At 39.2% G+C, this 19218-nt stretch overlaps 1 protein-coding gene across 3 annotated transcripts in view; it reads left to right on the forward strand.

The window, feature by feature from the left end:
* The window catches only part of cdh23 (cadherin-related 23), a 1336251-nt gene that overhangs the window by 1280272 nt on the left and 36761 nt on the right, over positions 1-19218 (forward strand). For all 3 annotated transcript variants that reach the window (XM_051923904.1, XM_051923901.1, XM_051923902.1), the window contains exons 48-53: positions 1194-1418; positions 1694-1863; positions 5185-5322; positions 6462-6581; positions 7387-7564; positions 7696-7907. In XM_051923904.1, coding sequence (XP_051779864.1) covers positions 1194-1418; positions 1694-1863; positions 5185-5322; positions 6462-6581; positions 7387-7564; positions 7696-7907 — 1043 coding nt within the window. The remainder of the gene's footprint in view (positions 1-1193; positions 1419-1693; positions 1864-5184; positions 5323-6461; positions 6582-7386; positions 7565-7695; positions 7908-19218) is intronic.

Raw genomic sequence — 19218 nt, forward strand, 5'->3', positions numbered from 1 at the left:
GTGAACAATCACAACAAGCCTCTGATCTTCTTGTCCAACATATACCATTCATACTTACACCATAAAATTCATCAATTTGTTTCCAAGTTCTTTCTCATTTATATAATTTTAACAAATTACTATGTTTTAAATGATATTAAAAGCTAGAGGGGAACTTATTTCAGCTCCTTTTCTCCTTTCATTGGGAAATATTGATACTGATTTTATGCTAGTATTGCTCATTTTGTATTAATCGATTTCAATTGCTAATTAAAAGATACTACCCTGTTGGGTAGACTTTCAAGAATGTTATGTTTAAGAAAACTGAACAACAGTTGGTCTGACACACTCCACTACTAACACATGAATCGATGCTGTTTTCACATCATTGAATTAAAATCTGCTGTGTATGAAAGCTAATGAGCCACCACAAGCCTCTTTGTGGTATGTTGGAACTCCATAGTATAGTGCTGTTTAAAGGCACGTATATGATGTCAACTAATAACGCATGTAATTGCATCCTATTACTGATATTACTTTTGAATATCACTCATTGTTCAAAACTATTTAATAAACAAAAATGTAATAACTGTCTCTTGAACACAATAAATAAAATAAGATGCTACAGCTTTCATATCAGTTAACTTAGTCTCCAAACGCGCCATGCATACATTGTCTAACTTGTTTTATTCTTGCTCTCTCTCTTTGGCTCACTCTGTTCTGTCCAGACTCAGGGCACTCTGATGTTTCTCCTTCCATGCCAGAATCATGTGTGCAAAAATAATTTGTTACTCTAAATTGGCTGCATGTGGTTGTTTGTATGTAGTGAGGCTCAAATTGAATGAATCCATTGTGAAGGAGAGACATCTTCGCAGTCAGAGGCTCAATTGGTCACTTGAGCTGTTGTACTTCTTCTTTATTGGTTAAGATGGTTGGATGAGTTTGCATCCTCAGAGTGCAATCAAGATGTGCTGTGAAAGGAGTGTTTCCAAGGGAGAAGTAACCCAGTTAAATGCAGGAGCAAGCCTTATGATGAACTGATATCCAACATCGGAATAGCTCCTGTTGCCCATGACTTTGAATACAATTAAGTGGCTTTGAGGATGTTATGCTGATTTCAGTTTCTCACTGCTGTATGTCTTTTACTCCATAATAAGCCAAACTCTTTACTTGTACCCGTCCTATTTGTTTTGCTGTCTGTTTTCTCACCACAGCAAAATTGACGGTGAATGTGCTTGACGTTAATGATAATGCACCTCGATTCCGGCCATTTGGGGTAACAAATTTCAGAGAAAGGATCTTAGAAGGGGCACAGCCTGGTACCACCCTTATCTCAGTCTCAGCAGTAGATCCTGACAAAGGCCCAAATGGACAGGTCACCTACGAGCTGCAGAATCTTCCTCGAGGGGGATACGTGAGACTTGAAGACCCCAATGCAGGTGGGTTCAACAAAATGAAAATGAGAAATGTTGGATTTTTCATGTGTTGAAAACAAGCAAGACATAATGAATTCCATGGGATAATGTATGTAGTTTTAAGCTGAATCCATGAAGCATATCTGCTACTGTTTCTAATTGTTGTTTATAAGAGCAATGGAGTTCAGTGTACCAACTTTAACTCTGATTGTGTTTTTCTGTCCAAATAGAGAAACAGTTGCTAAAACATGTTATCATTAGTCATCTTACTAAAGATGTGTTATTTTTTTGTCCTTCAGGAAAGATTATCGCAAACCGCACTGTAGATTTTGAACAAGTTCAATGGCTAAACTTCACTGTGCGAGCGCAGGACCAAGGTGCACCCCCTCGAATTGCAGAGCTGCCTGTCTTCCTGCAGATCATAGATGTCAATGACAATAATCCTGTTTTCAGCCAACTATCCTATCAGGTACAAAAAGAGGGGAGCAAGGCTTGGGAGTCAAAAGTAAAGAAGTGTGTCAATAAGTGAAAAAAATCTGTTACTGTGTGTGTCATGGCTGACAGTTTTAGTGATCATATGTTTTCCCATATGCATCCCACTGAGTGTGTCCAACGACTCAGACATTCCACATTTTACTTTTCATGGTTAGCCCCATGGTCTGTGAAACATAGAGGGGGTCTACAAGGTGAATGTAGAGATCTCAGAGGACTGATTATTCCTATTTCAGTGCGTATTTCAGGAATGGCATTCTCATAACAGAGTGTACAGCGGAAAACACTGTCGTCTTAGAGCTTTATGTGACTGGTTTTGGATTCCAACCTGGACACTGCTTAGATATTTGAGTGGGATTTTCCTCTAGTTTTTTTTTCAGGTTTCCTGCAACATCCCAAATATATGTATGTTAGATTGATTGGTAACTCTTAACAGCCCCAGTGTGAGAAAGTAGGAATGTATTTATGACTCGTACAAGGTTGGTTCCTTCCTTGCACACAGTGCTGCCATCTAGGCTTGGCCCTACATTGACCTTTAAAATTGAATTAAGCACTTTCATAAAACAGATTGATTGATGTTCAAGGGTTTCATACTTCTCATTGCAATGTTTCCCTCATTTCTAACCCTGCTACTCCAGTCCAATTTATGCCATAAGTAAGACACCCCTCTTTACACTTTCATACAATGTACCTTCCGGCTTTACATCCAACAAGATTTAGGCTTTTTGGAGGTTTAAAATTGCCCCTTCCAATTTCAAGGAAACCAAAGCTTCTGCTCCCATTCTAATGTTTTGTAGAGATGTGACCTTTTTGGGAATCTAAATAATTTTAGTTTAATTTGTAGAGTTAATATGACTCTCTCATGGGACTAATACTCCCCAGTACAATGAGTATCACTGAAATGGTGGATGTTCTCCAGTCAGCATTCTCTCTTTAGTCTGACATGCTGTAACAGTGTGAGAATATTAAATCTAAGATATACACCACTGCTATTTATGGGGTTTAATTCTTCCCAATCAACTTTAAGATAACCCACTACTCCTTGTTAGATCACTTCTTGTGTTGCCCCCATAAGCAACATTATAACATTAAACAGATCTGATTTAAGGCTGAGACACATAAGGCAATTATATATAAATAACAACAACAACAAAAGAAAACATACAGATATTTACAAGAGCTATTAAAGAAGTAACACCCCATCCCACCACCTATATTTTGTAGTCTGTACCAGTTGTTGTTTAAAAACCTTTACAAATTCTATTCTTCGGCTTAACTCAAATATGGATCCCAAAGACCATGCATGTTGTGGCTCAATGGCTGAAAGTCATTGAAAGTCCAATACCGTGAAAATATAATATATCCTTATTGGCTTTGATTTTCATACAATACAGTTTATTTTTGTATAGCCCAAAATCACACAGGAAGTGTCACAATGGGCTTTAACAGGCCCTGCCTCTTGACAGCCCCCCAGCCTTGACTCTCTAAGAAGACAAGGAAAAACTCCCAAAAAAAACCTAGTAGGGAAAAATGGAAGAAACCTTGGGAAAGGCAGTTCAAAGAGAGACCCCTTTCCAGGTAGGGTGGGCGTGCGGTGGGTGTCAAAAGAAGGGGGTCAATACAATACAATACACAGAACAGAACAAATCCTCAATAAAAAATTAAAAATTTTTTAAAAGTACGGAGCAGAATTTAACAGTAGATGATATCACATAATAAGATTTGGCTAATTTTAGACTCCTGGAGACCTCATACATCAAGCTGCCTCCCCCATTTGGCCATTCCGTATTTTCATGTTTCATGTTTTCAACGCGGGTGGCACGGTGGCGCAGTGGGTAGCGCTGCTGCCTCGCAGTTGGGAGACCTGGGGACCCGGGTTCGCTTCCCGGGTCCTCCCTGCGTGGAGTTTGCATGTTCTCCCCATGTCTGCGTGGGTTTCCTCTGGGTGCTCCGGTTTCCTCCCACAGTCCAAAGACATGCAGGTTAGGTGGATTGGCGTTTCTAAATTGGCCCTAGTGTGTGCTTGGTGTGTGGGTGTGTTTGTGTGTGTCCTGCGGTGGGTTGGCACCCTGCCCAGGATTGGTTCCTGCCTTGTGCCCTGTGTTGGCTGGGATTGGCTCCAGCAGACCCCCGTGACCCTGTGTTCGGATTCAGCGGGTTGGAAAATGGATGGATGTTTTCAACGCTGTTAATCTTCCTTTGTTCAATTAAAAAAAAAAGAACATTTAATTTAAGGGTGCAGCTACAGAGGCCTGTTAGAGTCATTCTTGAGGTGGACTGTCCTTTTCTTCACTCCTTTACATTCCATTGTTTATACAACATTCTAAAGGAAAGCAAGTGTCAACATACAGAATACATAAATGTAGTTCTATTACAATGATTTGAGTGGGAACCTTTACTTTATGAAACTTTGAGATCCTAATATACATGGAACTATTGGACACTCTTCTAATGCCTAATTTCCAGTGTGCAAGTAATATCTCATTTACCTTATTTATTTGATCTGTGTGTATCCTTAGATAGGACCACCTACTGTATATATGCTGTAGCCTGCATTACCTACACCCTAAAGTCCATCCATCAGTTCATTTTTGAACCTGTTTAATCTACTGAGAGCTGGGAATTTACCTGGCAGCATTGTGCACAAAGCAGAAACTACCCTAGAAAGGTAGGCCAGTCCATCACAGGGAACACTCATTGACACATTCACATGCATCCTTACAATTCAAGTTGGAATCACTCAAAAAATCTGACATCCATGTTTTTGGATATACAGTATAGGTAGGTTCACATGCTCCAGCAGCAGCATACAGATAAAAAACAGTATTAAATTAAAGAGTGATAAAAATGCAGGTGTAACAGACAATAACTTTGTATAATGTTAACGTTTATCCCCCATGTGGAACTGAAGAGTCGCATAATGTGGGGGAGGAACGATCTCCTCAGTCTGTCAGTGGAGCAGGACAGTGACAGACTATCTGGAGATGGCACTGTTTAGTGGATGTAGTGGATTCTCCATGATTGACAGGAGCCTGCTGAGCGCCCATCGCTCTGCCACGGATGTCAAACTGTCCAGCTCCGTGCCTACAATAGAGCCTGCCTTCCTAGACTTGGGGAGAATGTTCCTCCATGTTTGAAGATCTGTGCAGCAGCACTGAGATGCCATTCTACCATCTTCAAGTCAATTTTAAGATATTCTCCAGATTTTACCAACTTCAAGTGCTACACAGGATGACATTCCTTGGGTTTTCATCATGATTTCCTCTTGTCTAATATGTCCTCTTAAATGTTTCTACAGAAATCTGTATTTGAAGATGTGCCACTTGGTACAGTAATTTTGCGAGTGAGTGCCACAGATGCAGATTCTGAACGGTTCTCCCTTATTGAATACAGTCTGGTAAATGGAGAAGGTCGCTTTGGGATTAACCCTACGACGGTAGGACTTTTTTTTTATTAATGCACCATGCCTTTCTACAACTTATTAATAACGTTTGTTAAATTATAAAGCTACTAAACCATTCCTGTTAGTCCAGCTCATATAAGAAAAGAAAAGAGATACTCTGTGTTCATCCTATTGACTATATAGCATCTTTTATTAACTATACTGAAAACATAAATGGAGAGGACCCGTCTATGCCATTGAAAGCCTGAAATAAATAACCAGTTATCTTTAAAGGAGCAAAAATCCAATGATGAGGATAAATATTCACTCGGAATTCAGTCTGAAGCATCACTCATGTATTAGGCTCATCTGGCTCAGTGTGTAATAGAGGAAAGAGAGTGCTAGAAGAGATTTGAGTCTGCTGTTTAAAATCCATTAGTACCTTCAATATTGGTAAATGATGTCTGTTCTCCTATTATGCACTTTCATATGGCAGCATAAAATAAATCTATTTTGAAATTAATTGGTTCACCTTGTATGGACAGCCAGTGATGTATGCGTTTAGAGCACATAATACAAAGAAAGGCTATTTCATTACACTTCTTAAGTGCTTTTGTATTTTATGAGCTATAGATAATTCAAGTGATAGATAGATAGATAGATAGATAGATAGATAGATAGATAGATAGATAGATAGATAGATAGATAGATAGATAGATAGATAGATAGATAGATAGATAGATAGATAGATAGATAGATAGATAGATAGATCATAACAAATTTCAACCTTTGACCACAAGGTCATGAACCAGGCAACACATCAGCTCATTGCCTGGCACAGAGTGGACTCTGGCACAAGTAAAACAGTCAAAATTTAACACCTGATTTGGAAATTCTACACAAATACCATGCCAGCATTTTATTATGAAGCTGTTTATTCCTCATGATTCTATGTGAACATCCCAGATCTACCAGCCACATTTCTCCAACAACCACTAGGGCAAAAACACTGAGGTTCTACAATGTTAACAGATTGAGCTCAGAGCACAAGCTATTTTTGTAAACAAGTGACGCATATTAGCATCACAGTCATATGTGAACAAAGCAGCCAGAGCATGTGAAATGTAGAAACCAGGTTTAAGAGATGTCAGGAGGCACCTAGCACTGCAATGACCCTATCTCTTTGTATTCAGGGTGACATTTACATTCTTTCTGCTCTGGACCGAGAGAAAAAAGACCACTACACGCTGACAGCTGTTGCTAAAGACAATCCAGATGATAGTGCCAGCAACCGTCGAGAGAACTCTGTGCAGGTGCTTAAATGTTTATTTCTTCCAGTTATGCTTTACTCTTTATTATCCATTGGTGCTGTGCCCACGGTAAGCTAAGCATGTTTGGGCCCGGAGAATACTTGGATCGGAAACCAGCTACGGAAAGCTTGGGTTGCTGCCCGAAGAGGTGTTGGTGAAACCAAAAGAGGACGTGTACCCAATGGTCTGAATCTGAATCCCAATGCCCCAGCATAGTGACAGGGACCCTATGCTGCAAAAATGGTGCCACGTAAAACCAAGGTGGTGACTCTTTGTCGTCATTAAAGATCCTTGGGCATCCCTCATAAAAAGCAGGGTGTGTCTCGATATCCAGGTTAAATTGCTTGCCATGGCCTAGTCATTCTGGTCACCTAATCATCCCTCTTTCTCACCACTTCCACACCTAATGTATGGTGAGCGTACTAGTGCAAAAATGGCTGCCATCACTTCATTCAGGTGGATGCTACACATTAGTGATGGCTGTAGTGGCTCCTCACTCACTATGAAATGCACTTTGAATAGTGAGAAAAGTGCTATATAAATGTAAAGAATTATTATTATTAAAGTATTATTGTTATTATTATTATTATTACGTCCTGTAAGTGCATTAATATGCGGGAGATATGTGTATGCTGAGAGGGTCCCTCCCCTCCTTAGTTTTTGTTTTTTTAAATGTGACCTTTAGAAAACTCTACACCCTTAGGTAGTGTTGCCAGGTTGTTGCAGGCCTCCATGTAAATCAGTTAGTGATTTTTGGTTCTTATGCTATGGCAGCAAAAAAAAATGCTGAAAGTATGCATTTTTTCAGGTGCTGGTGACAGTGTATGATGTGAATGATATCCGACCTCAGTTTCCAAAGCAACTCTACAGCACAAGTGTCTTTGAGAATGAGCCTGCCGGGACCTCCATTATCACCATGTCAGCTACAGATCTAGATGAGGGAGACAATGGACTTCTGGTGTACACCCTACAAGGTCCTGGAGTCGGTATGAAAGCCAGTTTTTTTCTGTTTTGAGCTTTTATTTAACGTTTCTTTAAGACACCTGCTCCCAGATTAAAAAAGCTCTTCTCATATGTCAAATTAAAAGCCTCCCGTGTGCTCCCATTTTATCTTCAGAGGCCTTCTCAATGGATGCAGACTCAGGACTCATCCGTTCCCAGCGTCTCCTGCAGTCCTTCGAGCGTTTCAACCTCACAGTGGTGGCAACAGACAAAGGAAGACCCCCACTGTGGGGCTCAACTGCACTGCAGATTGAGGTGATTGATGTCAATGACAACAGGCCTGTGTTTGAAAGACCTGCCAATGGAACCATTGTGCACATCTTGGAGGTGAGACACACATCACATCATTGTTTAGCAGCTAGTGACTTGTACTTTGTGATGTACACACACATGCTATACATGTCATTTAATTGGTAGTGGCTCTGTCTGGGGAGTTCTGTTTTGGCAGGGCTGTCATCATCAAGGACTTTGTGGTGGACACCGGACAGTGTTAAGAAAGATGGGAGTGTATAGATTTTAATGGCAATGTATATTTTTGTTTGTAATAAACTTTATACTTTTGTTTCTAATGCATTCACTTCTCCCTATCATGTTTTCCACTTACTATAGGCTACAAAATAATCATTGTACTTAACGAATTTGGGTTAGAAAAAGGTAGATGTCCTTAAGGAGGTTTTCCATGTTACATTTACAGTACCTTGAAGCATAATGGGTGGCACAGTGGTTAACTACTGACTCATAATGAGTGAACCCCATTGAGTGTGTTTTGCCATAAATTTGGCAATATGGCAGAAATGTTCGGGAAGTTGGCAAAATGCATTGAAGTCAATGGGGAAGGAGGAACTTGTGGTTGCAAGACGTTTAGAATCATACTGTCCTGAAATAGTGTTTTGTTTTGTTTATTTCAGGGATCTCAGGAACACACCTAGTCTTAACCTGGCTCACACCCACTCGCACACAGAGAATAAAGCATCTCATAATGAGTAACCAATAAGGAATATATTAAACAATAAGAGGGCAAAATGATTAACAAACAACTAACAGTATGCAAAAGCCCATCCAATTTCTCCAATGGTGATATTTATTTAACTATCACAGAACAAAATGCAATAAAGCATTAAGTACGAAAAGATCAATAATAAACACAACTAGCAACACAGTCCAAACAAAGTCCAGTTCCAGATGCGGATGCAGATTGAATGTGATAAATGAGGAGAAGTTCCAAGTGAACAGCTTTCTGTATAATATGTAAAGTTTTGTTTTACTGCAAAGCAGTGTAGGTGAAGAATTGTAGGAACTGGGAACGCTCCAGAGATGAAGACATTTACCACGTCAGGACACTAACTCAGTTGTCATAATGTTAATCCACAGGTAATAGGTGTTTGTACTCTGATACTGGGGTGAAGCATTGAAACAATTCAACTCCTGCCAGCTTCTTTTGGCTTACGTTTAATGTCCATGCCATACCTTTTTTTCCCCAACAACCCCTGCGGTAACACCCAATGCTGCCCAATGCTGCTGGCTAAGTACTATAAGGGCTGCTAGGATTTGTAGTCCATTTAAGTAGCACTGCTACAAACTAAACTAGTTTTGAGCAGATTGTAATGGTGTAGTGGTCTTTTAAGTGTCCCTGAACAGTAGGAAGGTGTCTCCAACAATACTGGACCACGTATTGTGGCCAAAAATGTGACCTGAGCTGTGAGGCAGCAATACTATCCATTGTGCTCACAGAGTTCCAATATTCAGGGCTTAGGATTGTCTTGCTCCATTATTTAAAGTTGTAGCTCCATGCAGCTAAAATGTAATTTTTATTTCTGATCTATTCATGCAGATGCTTTGGACTTTTCCTTCCATCATGAAGATAGAAACACCTTGAAAATAGTAAAAAAATATATATCATTATAATTATTATTTCATAGGCTCTCGCGTTTTCTGACTAGGGCTGGAGGCTTCTTTAAGGTTTATTTTGACTGATTGCTGCACCACATGGCTAATTGCACATGTATTCAGCTGGCAAACGAAATTAGCCACATGACAAGTGAGTGAGTGCACAGGAATCAGTATTATATATTCAGCAGCAGTACTCATAATATTTTTTTAAAACTGTCAGGTCATGTTTTCTTCAAATGAAATAACTGCAAGGTGTAAACCTGGGCGGAGTACCAATTGGGTAGTGATATCATGCATGTTCAAAGCAGATCGAACATGAAATGTGAGATGGAGTTTGCTTATAGTACGCATGTGTAAAAGTTCTTGCACGGCTGCTACAGCTCTTGTGATGTCACGTTGGTCTTGAAAAGCATCATGGAGTGCTGGGAAAGAAAATGTGTTTCTGAGCCCACTCCATTATGAACTTTAAGGAAAATATTCAGTGAATAATGTTACCAACAAACACAGGATATTTGCTTAGAGAAACACTTGGATGAATTTCACCAATCAACACTACTGCTGATTCACTGCCCATTGTGCTGGGTTTGAATTCCAGCTTGGTCATTATCTATGTGGGATTTGCACATGCAGTCTGTGTGGCTTTTTCTCTGGATACTCCAGTGTCCACCAAAGAATTAGGTTAATGGACAACCCAAACAGAAATAGCATGGAGATATGTGTGAGTGTGCATTGTGATGAACTGGTGCTCCTACCAGGGTTAGTTACTGCCTTGTTCCCTATGTTGCCCGGGTAGGCTATTATGCCCCACAATATTTAAACGTATCAACTCAGGCACTGTCTCTGTGAAGTATATATGTTCTCTCTTTGTGGGTTTGTCTCAAGATGTTGTGGTTTCTTCTCACACATTAGAACCTCTTAATTGACCCAGTGCAGTTGAATGTGAGTTTGTACATTAGTTCGCCCTGCAATGGACTGGCACTGTGCTGCCGGAATAGGCCGTGTTTCTCATAACCCTAACTTTGATTCAATCAGAGTCGATTAACAGATGTTGAAAGCACATTTTCCATAGCCTACAAATATGTATAGTGTATCTCATTGGCATGCTTGTTACTGAAACCACAAGGTCATTATTTAATAACAACCACACAGCTGCTGCTTTCCTTTCAAGACACCTTTAAAGATTCTTTTGAATCAGTACAAGATTCTTTGATTGTTTTAACCAATAATAGCAATGTGTGCTGTGGAAAACAATTGAGTGTAAGCCAACAAACTTGAACGCTTACACTGCAAGGACGTTCCCAGGGTGTCCACTTCATTGTAGACTAATTCATGTTTGTCGTGCAGTCTATTTTTGTACAATGAGACCTTCAGCCTCCTGTCATGGGTTTCACAAATAGTGTTGCTACATTCTTGTCTGTTTTTTGTTGTAGAAGCTTGTAAAGTAGGAAATACTGTGTATTTTTGTCAAGAGGCAATAAACATGAAAGCTGAGGACAGCAGTCATTTACTTTCTGTGTCACTTTTAGATATGTTTGCAGTAACCTCTTTCTTTGATCTCTGACACATATGTGTTTTTTATTGTTTACATTGCATTGTCATATAAGACCCCATACACACCACTGCAAATATAACTACAATGTTCATGCCACAAGTAGTTGCAATTTATAAACACAAACAAATTAAATAAAAAAGTGCATTCAAATTATGTTAATCCATTTTGTAATACTAGTTATAAAAAAGTGACATGTCAATGGAACTGTAGTACTGGGGTCCGAATTTAAAGCACGTTCTCCATATTTCCACAGGTTTCCCCTTCAGCATCCTGGCCAATTTCTGCTTCCTTCAAGCAGGCTGTCAAGCTGGTGATAAGAAACTGTGGTCAGTGTAGCAGACTACATGGGATGATACCTACCATGTTTAGCTCTTAAATGGCTGACATTTAAATTAGGCTTATCACTTTGACATTGGCTGGCTGAAATGGAAAATAGTGAATTAGAAGTGTGGCCTAGTGGCTAAGGCAGCAGATCTTTGATCCCAGGTCCTGGTTCAGTCTAGGTCTTTGTATGACAATCCCTTTTATTAAACAAAAAATTGCTCTTTTACTGTTTATAACAAATTGTGTATGCATGTACGTACATAGTTGCTGTACAGTTTAGGAAGCTTATTGTTAGTCCATTATAGTTGTAAATAAGAGGATGTGCGTGTGCTCTGAGTATGCACTAAATTCACAGTGCTGCACAAACTTAGCCCGCCTGTGCTCCAGACATGAAAAACGTATGTTTTATTAATGTTCATTTTTTGTAAAGTGCCTTAAATTGGTGTTGACTAAAAAAAGGAGCGATACGAAATTAAGGACACTTGAAGCTCTACTGTTTAGGGGACACCCACTTTATGCCCCATCTTAGGGTTATAAGAAGTCTGGCAGCAACATATAAGGTGGCTTTTCATCACAGAGCTCCCTGCTCGGTCACACCAGGATATTTTGCTCTTGTAAACCAAGTAGACAGCATGTCTGTTAACAGGGAGGGAAGTAGAGGCCCCCTGAGGAAACCCACCTGAACAACAGGAAGGAACATGTAAACTCTGAGCAAACCTTAACTAAACTGAATGCAACTTTAAAGATTTATTAAACGTAAATACATATCACTCAATTTCACAATTCCACAAAAAAAATATTTTACAAGTTTTCTGTTTAACCAGATCTTTTCATTGTGTTCATTTTCTTATTACTAAGGAGGTAAACATAAAAAAAGTTTCTTCAAGAATATGTTCCTTGCAAGGAGGACTTCTAAATACAAGTGAAATCTGGGTGATGGTGAATGTTTCAACTTTATTTTATCAGTTTTATTCAGCAGTATAATGATTTTGAGCAAAAATAGGGTAGCTAGGTCCATAGCAAGCTATGAAAATTGACTTGAAAATAGTTGATTCCATGTCATTGTCTAAGTGGAAATATCTTGCGAGTGCTGTAGGGGATGGACGGGCATCACAGAGGGATGCCATGATAAAGAAAACTGGAAGGAGAGGCTCTCTGACTGAATGGCAACAGGAATTCTTACCCAGCAGGGAGTCCAGTTTGATAGAAGGACAGGGGGAGAGAACAGCATGTGGGTACTGTATTCCTCATTACAGTACAAGGCAGCGTCCCTGAGATTCAGATCAACTTTGAATATCCAAGGGGCATCATGGGAGTTAGTGTCCTGGAGTATGGCCCTGTTGGGTTCCGTGGATGACACCAGGGATTGCTGCAGGGGGATATAGTTCCTACTTTGTGAGACTCCCATCTGACCCAAGGGTGCTTCCAACAGACTATGTCCAATCCCCGGAAGTACTCCCGGGTCAAAGATAAAAGGAATAACTTCACCTTGACCAGGCAGTCAGAGTTGGGAGGCGGTAGACAAGGATAGCTGGGAGGAGAGGAAAGCTAGAGGATTGAATGGCTGTACTGATCATACTTATCTGTCTGATAAGGTAACATTATTAATAAAAGGGTCGATATTTGAACCCGTGACTGTGTTGGGTGTGATTGTGATTGGGGTTTGGGGCTCAGTGACACCCCCTACTGGTTACATTCTTCTTCAACACAGTGAATCATGAATGTTGATTCATGAAATTATTTCAGTCTTAACACTAGCAACTCATTGCATTTTCTTTCTTTCTTTCTTTCTTTCTTTCAATTGCACTTTAGCATAGGGGCTGTCTGTAATGCAGTCATTATTCACTTATTGCTATGTAACAACACCTTAACAAATGGTTTGCTTGATCATAACTTTATGTGACAACTTTAATTCAGGGGTTACAGTATATGTGCACCTATCAGTCACTTAATACCATCCTGGGTGGTCAGAATTATTATGTCCAGACACTCAACCAAAAATGCTGATTATTATTAATTGTGAAAGAAATCAGATGAGCAAGTTTCTCAAAGTTGTGATGTAAATTTTCTAAACAATATTAACTTTTGTAGGTGAGAAAACGAAAGAGCTTACATGAATCATTTCTGAAGGTTGCATTATGACATGTTTACACAATATAAATTTTGTAGGTAAAAAAACAATAACAGGTACCACTTTAGTTTAGGTACTGTAAAAGTGCAAATGACAGGTGAACTGCTCAATATTTGGGACACCAACTGGGTTGTCCCATTTATTATAAGTATAAAACAAAGATAAAGCCTACCTTGGCATGTTTTCCTAGGCTAAGGCTAACACAAAACAATAAAAAAAAGAAGGGAACGAGGTTGTTTAAAGGTTGCCCATGCTTTAGGAGCTCCATCTCATGGGGTGTCTGTCAGCCAAGTGACACTCTCTTCCGGATGCACCTGGTTCTCATACGTGATGCTGTGGCAGGGGCGGAGTCAAGTACCTTCCACTGGGTGGCTTTGTGTTGCTGTAGGAGAGAAGGAAGAGAATACTGTTAGCAATAGTGCCCCCTTAAGTTTCAGTGGGTTATTACATACCTTGGTCAAGCTCAGAAGGAGATCCTCAGTTGTACATGCATGACAGCATCTATTACTCATGTACTATTATGTAACAAGACCTTAACAAACACTTTTTTGCTTCATACAAAGCATCAGTAAAGTGTTTATCCCTTTGATCTAACCTACTAACAAAACTACTCTTTAAAGTGGTCTGAAGTGGCTCAACTGAGACACATTTCTCTTGACATTACATATTTAACTTAAGGCCAGTGAATCCTTCATATTAACAAGTCATTTTGCCGTCATGTCAATATGCCACACTGCACAGAGATGAATAACTCATCTATTGAAGTTTTATAAGTGTCATGAAGACCAGAAAAAGCCTTTGTTACAGTCTCGTTACACAAGAGTAAATGAGTATTTTTGCAGAACCTTAACTAAAGTGTTACCCAACAACAGATTGTAAGATTGCAGTGGTTTGGACATGTGCAGAGAAGAGATGCTGGGTATATTAGAAAAAGGATGCTAATGATGGAGCTACCAGGTAAAAGGAAAAGAGGAAGGCCTAAGAGAAGGTTTGTGGATGTGGTGAGAGAGGACATGCAGGTGATGGGTGTGACAGACCAAGATGCAGAGGACGGGGAGATATGGAAGAAGATGATCCTCTGTAGCAACCTCTAACGGGAGCAGCCAAAAGAAGAAGAAAGGAAGACAATAATAGATGCACAACTAGTCCCATGTCCAGGGTCGGTTTCTGCTTTGCACCCCGTGATGCTGGAATTGAATTAATTAGGTGGTAGATTGATGTGTTATGCTTTGGCACATAACCTCAACTTCCTACATGTTGTCAAATCATTTAATTTAAAAAAAATTCCTTGCCTATTATTATGGCAAAATGCCCTTGAACATTATGCAAATTAATGAACTAAAATAGTGACTCTGGAGTTCTGTAACATACAATCACTATTGTGTGTCTATTAAAAAGAAAAAAAGAACACCACCTAACCTGTCAATTCCAGGCAGGTGGTGGGATGGCGTCTAGTTTCATGTACTCATCAATGTTCTTCTGAGCCCCACTTTAGGGTTGCAGGATGTTCCAGCAGCACAAGACATTAACTATCTCCCTTATGGGGACAGAGCCTAACACCTGTGTTAACAACTGGCCAAGTAAACATGGAATGTGGGGTATGGTGGCAACATGTTAACTTTATACAGAAAGGGAATAAGCCAGTAATCAAACCCTGATTCATGCAATCTTTCAATATTTATTTTATTATCTCTTTGCATCAATCTAATACAACCCAACACAAATCACCAGGAAATCAAGTAACCTGCGACTTAAATTTGGCCAAAAGCTTCACATTTTGAAATATTTCCTGTCAGTGAGAAGCTGCTAGAGGTCTGGAAAACAAAGTGTTCAATCAGTCCTACTTCCTTCTGCGCTGAGATGATCTTCAAATGTGACATGATTAAATATCACCGAAGAGGTGTTTAGTGGACCCGTGGGCAGCATGGCACAACATGGAGGTGACAGCTTGCACAATGAAAGCAAGAGATTGTTCAGGCCCCATAAGATCAGTTAGGATTCACTCTACACAAAAGACAAACCTGGTCTGGTCTGGTATTCCCTCCTGGTTTAGACATTAATGGCTGTGTGTTGAGTTATTTTGAGGGGACAGCAAATTTACACTGTTATACAAGCTGTTCACTGACTACTTTACATTGTATGAAAGTGTCATATCTTCAGTGTTGTCCCATGAAAAGATATAATAAAATATTTACAAAAATGTGAGGGGTACTCACTTTTGTGAGATACTGTATGTATAAAGCACACATTGTTATAAAAAGATAAGTAGTTTTATTAAAGGCATATATACAGTATATATTTTTTTTTTTTTTGGAAATTTGTACCCAGTATACTTAAAAAAATATGCAAAATAAAGTGACGTCTCTACAGACAACAAGTTCAAAATGGAACAGACATAGTTAGGCAAGATGGTGGATATACTGTATATGTTGGAGACAGGAAGAGGTGGGAGCTGGGGGAACTGGCACCAGAAATGATGTCAGCAAGAGGAGGGATCTTGATCTTGGAAGTGTCATCATTAGGAGGTGGTCTCTAATCACACTTGTATGACTATATATATACAAAATCCAACGTCCGTCCGTCTGTCTGTCTGTCTGTCTGTCTGTCTGTCTGTCTGTCTGTCTGTCTGTCTGTCTGTCTGTCTGTCTGTGTCTATCCGCTTTTCACAAGAGAACTATTTAACGGATTTAGATCAGATTTTTTTCTATACTTTGTTTTAACATTCCTCTCATTGTGCTATGTATCATAGTTTTCTTGTGGCAGCAATTTATTTGCGCACATTCGAGAGAGACACGCAGCAGGCCAAGGGGGCATGTACCTTACCTCCGCTTAGCAAGTGAATGAGAGAACTGTTTAACGGATTTAAATCGAGTTTTTTTCTGTTATTTGCTTGAACATTCTAGTTGATTTTGTGACTTCTCTCATTGTGCTAAGAATCATAGTTCGCTTGCAGGAATGACAGATTTGCACTAAGACAGAGACAGAGGCTGCGGGCCAAGGGGAGGGGGAAGCATGACGTCAGGAGTGAGGAGTCAGGTAGGGCCTTCCTCACTGTCCTGTTTCACTATTACGCGTGGGACAGCTAGTATATATATATATATATATATATATATATATATATATATATATATATATATATATATATATATATATATATATATATACAGTATATATATATATATATATATATATATATATATATATATATATATATATATATATTACATTCATTGCATTCGTAGTCCGAGTACCGACCTGAATTGTGTGGGTGGTTACCTACCAGGTAACGCTTGTGGTTGGTCTGCCCTCGGCAAACATCCGCCACGGTGCCCTCTTCAGTTGTGAGAAGCAGATCATGGAATGTTGCATAGTTTACTGTCAAATAATGCAAAGAGTACGCGACACATGTTTCACCCTCATTTGGGCTCATCAGGCATACACACGAATGCAATGAATGTATTTACTCCGGACCTACAGGCTGTCAAATAAACGAACCACACGCCGTGGCGCAGCATAAAGGGACTTCGTCTGTGACGCTGACATCCGAGGTTCAATCCCCGAGAGGGGAGCAGTAGAGTGTGTACGCCTGATGAGCCCAAATGAGGGCAAAACACGTGTCGCGTACTCTTTACATTATTTGACAGTGAACTATGCAACATATATATATATTTATATATATATATATATATATATATATATATATACACACTAGGGGGCTTCGCCCCCTGCTTGCTTCGCTCGCCAACCCCCATGTTTGATTTTCTGGACACACTTTTAAGATTTGTTTTTCTTTGAATTGTTGCTATTTCATTAGTTTCACTTTTATTTCAGAACTTCTGTAAAAACAATATTTGGAATCTTTCGAGTCCAAATATGCTGAATCTTTTAAATGAGGTCAGTGAGACATGTGTTTAATGACTTTGTCAGGTTAGAGATAATGAAAACTGGAATTCAAAAGACCCCAAAAAAACGTAGGCACGAAACACTTGCAGAGCAAGATACAGAATATGAAAGCAGAAAAAAACAGCAGTGTCAAAAAAAAAAGTAAACATCACATTAGCGCAAAAAAAGAGAAATTATTACTCGGAGAAATAACTAAAAGGCGAATAGAGATTGAATATATGGACACAGGTGATATGTCAGAGCCTTTCGAATTGCACTTCTTACATAATCTGCTCTGCATGTGTATAGCGCCAACATTTGTGAACGTCTTTATGAAGTTCTACTTTGTCTTTTACTCTGTCTTTTAACTCTGAGCCCAATTGGACGTGCTTTGTTTCAACCCAACTTGTTACGGGCTGATAATTACTTGCCTTATTTTCTGAATTTGCACCTAGATTATTTTTTCTTTTTTCCTTCCAACACTTTGAGTCTCTTTTCTCCGCGCTGCTTTCTTCTTCGCTTATTCGTCATCGTTTCATTTATAACATATTGTCCTTATACGCTTTATATGCACTCTGACCCCGGATCTGTATGTGCTCAAATCCTTCACAAGACTGAATGTTTTGCTGCCCCATTGTCTTATTTGATAGATTGTAAGTAGGGCGTGTGTTGCAAAAATCTCATGTTCTACGTCATTGCGAGACGGTCCTGGGTCAATCTCTTGGCACAATGTCTCAGGTTTACGGGCCCCGCGAGACGCACCGTGGCAAGTCTCTTTGGTCTCGTGTGTCTTTTAAATGCCTTCCGAGAAGATCACGTATCTCAGCCTTGCTTTTGCTTTCAAGGCAAGGATTTTTTTTATAATATAGAGATATATATTGAAGCACCTCAAAGTTTAACATCAAGGCTCTTAGCCAGAAAATGGTGATGTGCACTCTCCAGGTTTAGGATGAGGGTCTTAATAACAACACAATTTATTTCTTTATAAATTTTCATACAAAGGATGTAACTTAAAATGCTTTACAAGATGGCAAAGAAATAGTTATAAGCAAAGATAAAGCAAAGCAAAAAAACAAATTACATTTAGATAAGAAATGAATAAATCACATTAAAAAAAAATTAGGCACCTTTACATATGATAGATGTATAATTAATAAAGAAGTTGAGACATTATATATAAAAAATGTTTTTTAAGATAAGTTTAGCCGGTCAGATGACCAGTGAGTAAAGTAAAAGTAAAAAAAGAAAAAAAAAACAATTCCAGTCAAGTTGAGGGAAAAAAACAACAAAATCTGCAAGGGTTCTAAGGGTAAAAGGCCACCCAGCCCCGACTGGGCATTCTGCCTAACATAAATATTTTTAAGTAGTTCCTTATTCTCACTGGAAATCGGATGTCAGCTTTCATTCAAACATCACAGACGGCCATACAAGACTTTGATTGGGTGGTGGCGGTGCAGAACACCATCACAGGGAAAAGTAAAGATTTATAGAGATTGCAGATTCATTGAAGAGTATGATACTTTTATGCATATCTAGTTTATTAAGGGTAAAATTGAAATGTAGCTATTTAAAACCCAAATTAAAAAGGTGGCTTTTTAGGAGTTTTTTTTTAAACATCCACAGTGCTAATAACCTGGCATATCTCTTTTGGTAAAATATTCCAGATTTTAGAAGCATAAGGCCACCTCATAACTTCTTTTAAGCTTGGCTCTTGGAATTCTAAGCAGACCACCATCCAAAAATATAGAAAGAGGAATGATTATTGAAGGGTTTATATAGTACTGGCAGTAATTTAAAGTTTATTCTAAAGGGCATGGGTAATCAGTATAACAATGCTAAAGCTATTGAGATGTGCTCCG

This window comes from Erpetoichthys calabaricus, chromosome 2 (genome assembly GCF_900747795.2).
Source record: "Erpetoichthys calabaricus chromosome 2, fErpCal1.3, whole genome shotgun sequence".
NCBI classification, from domain to species: domain Eukaryota; kingdom Metazoa; phylum Chordata; class Cladistia; order Polypteriformes; family Polypteridae; genus Erpetoichthys; species Erpetoichthys calabaricus.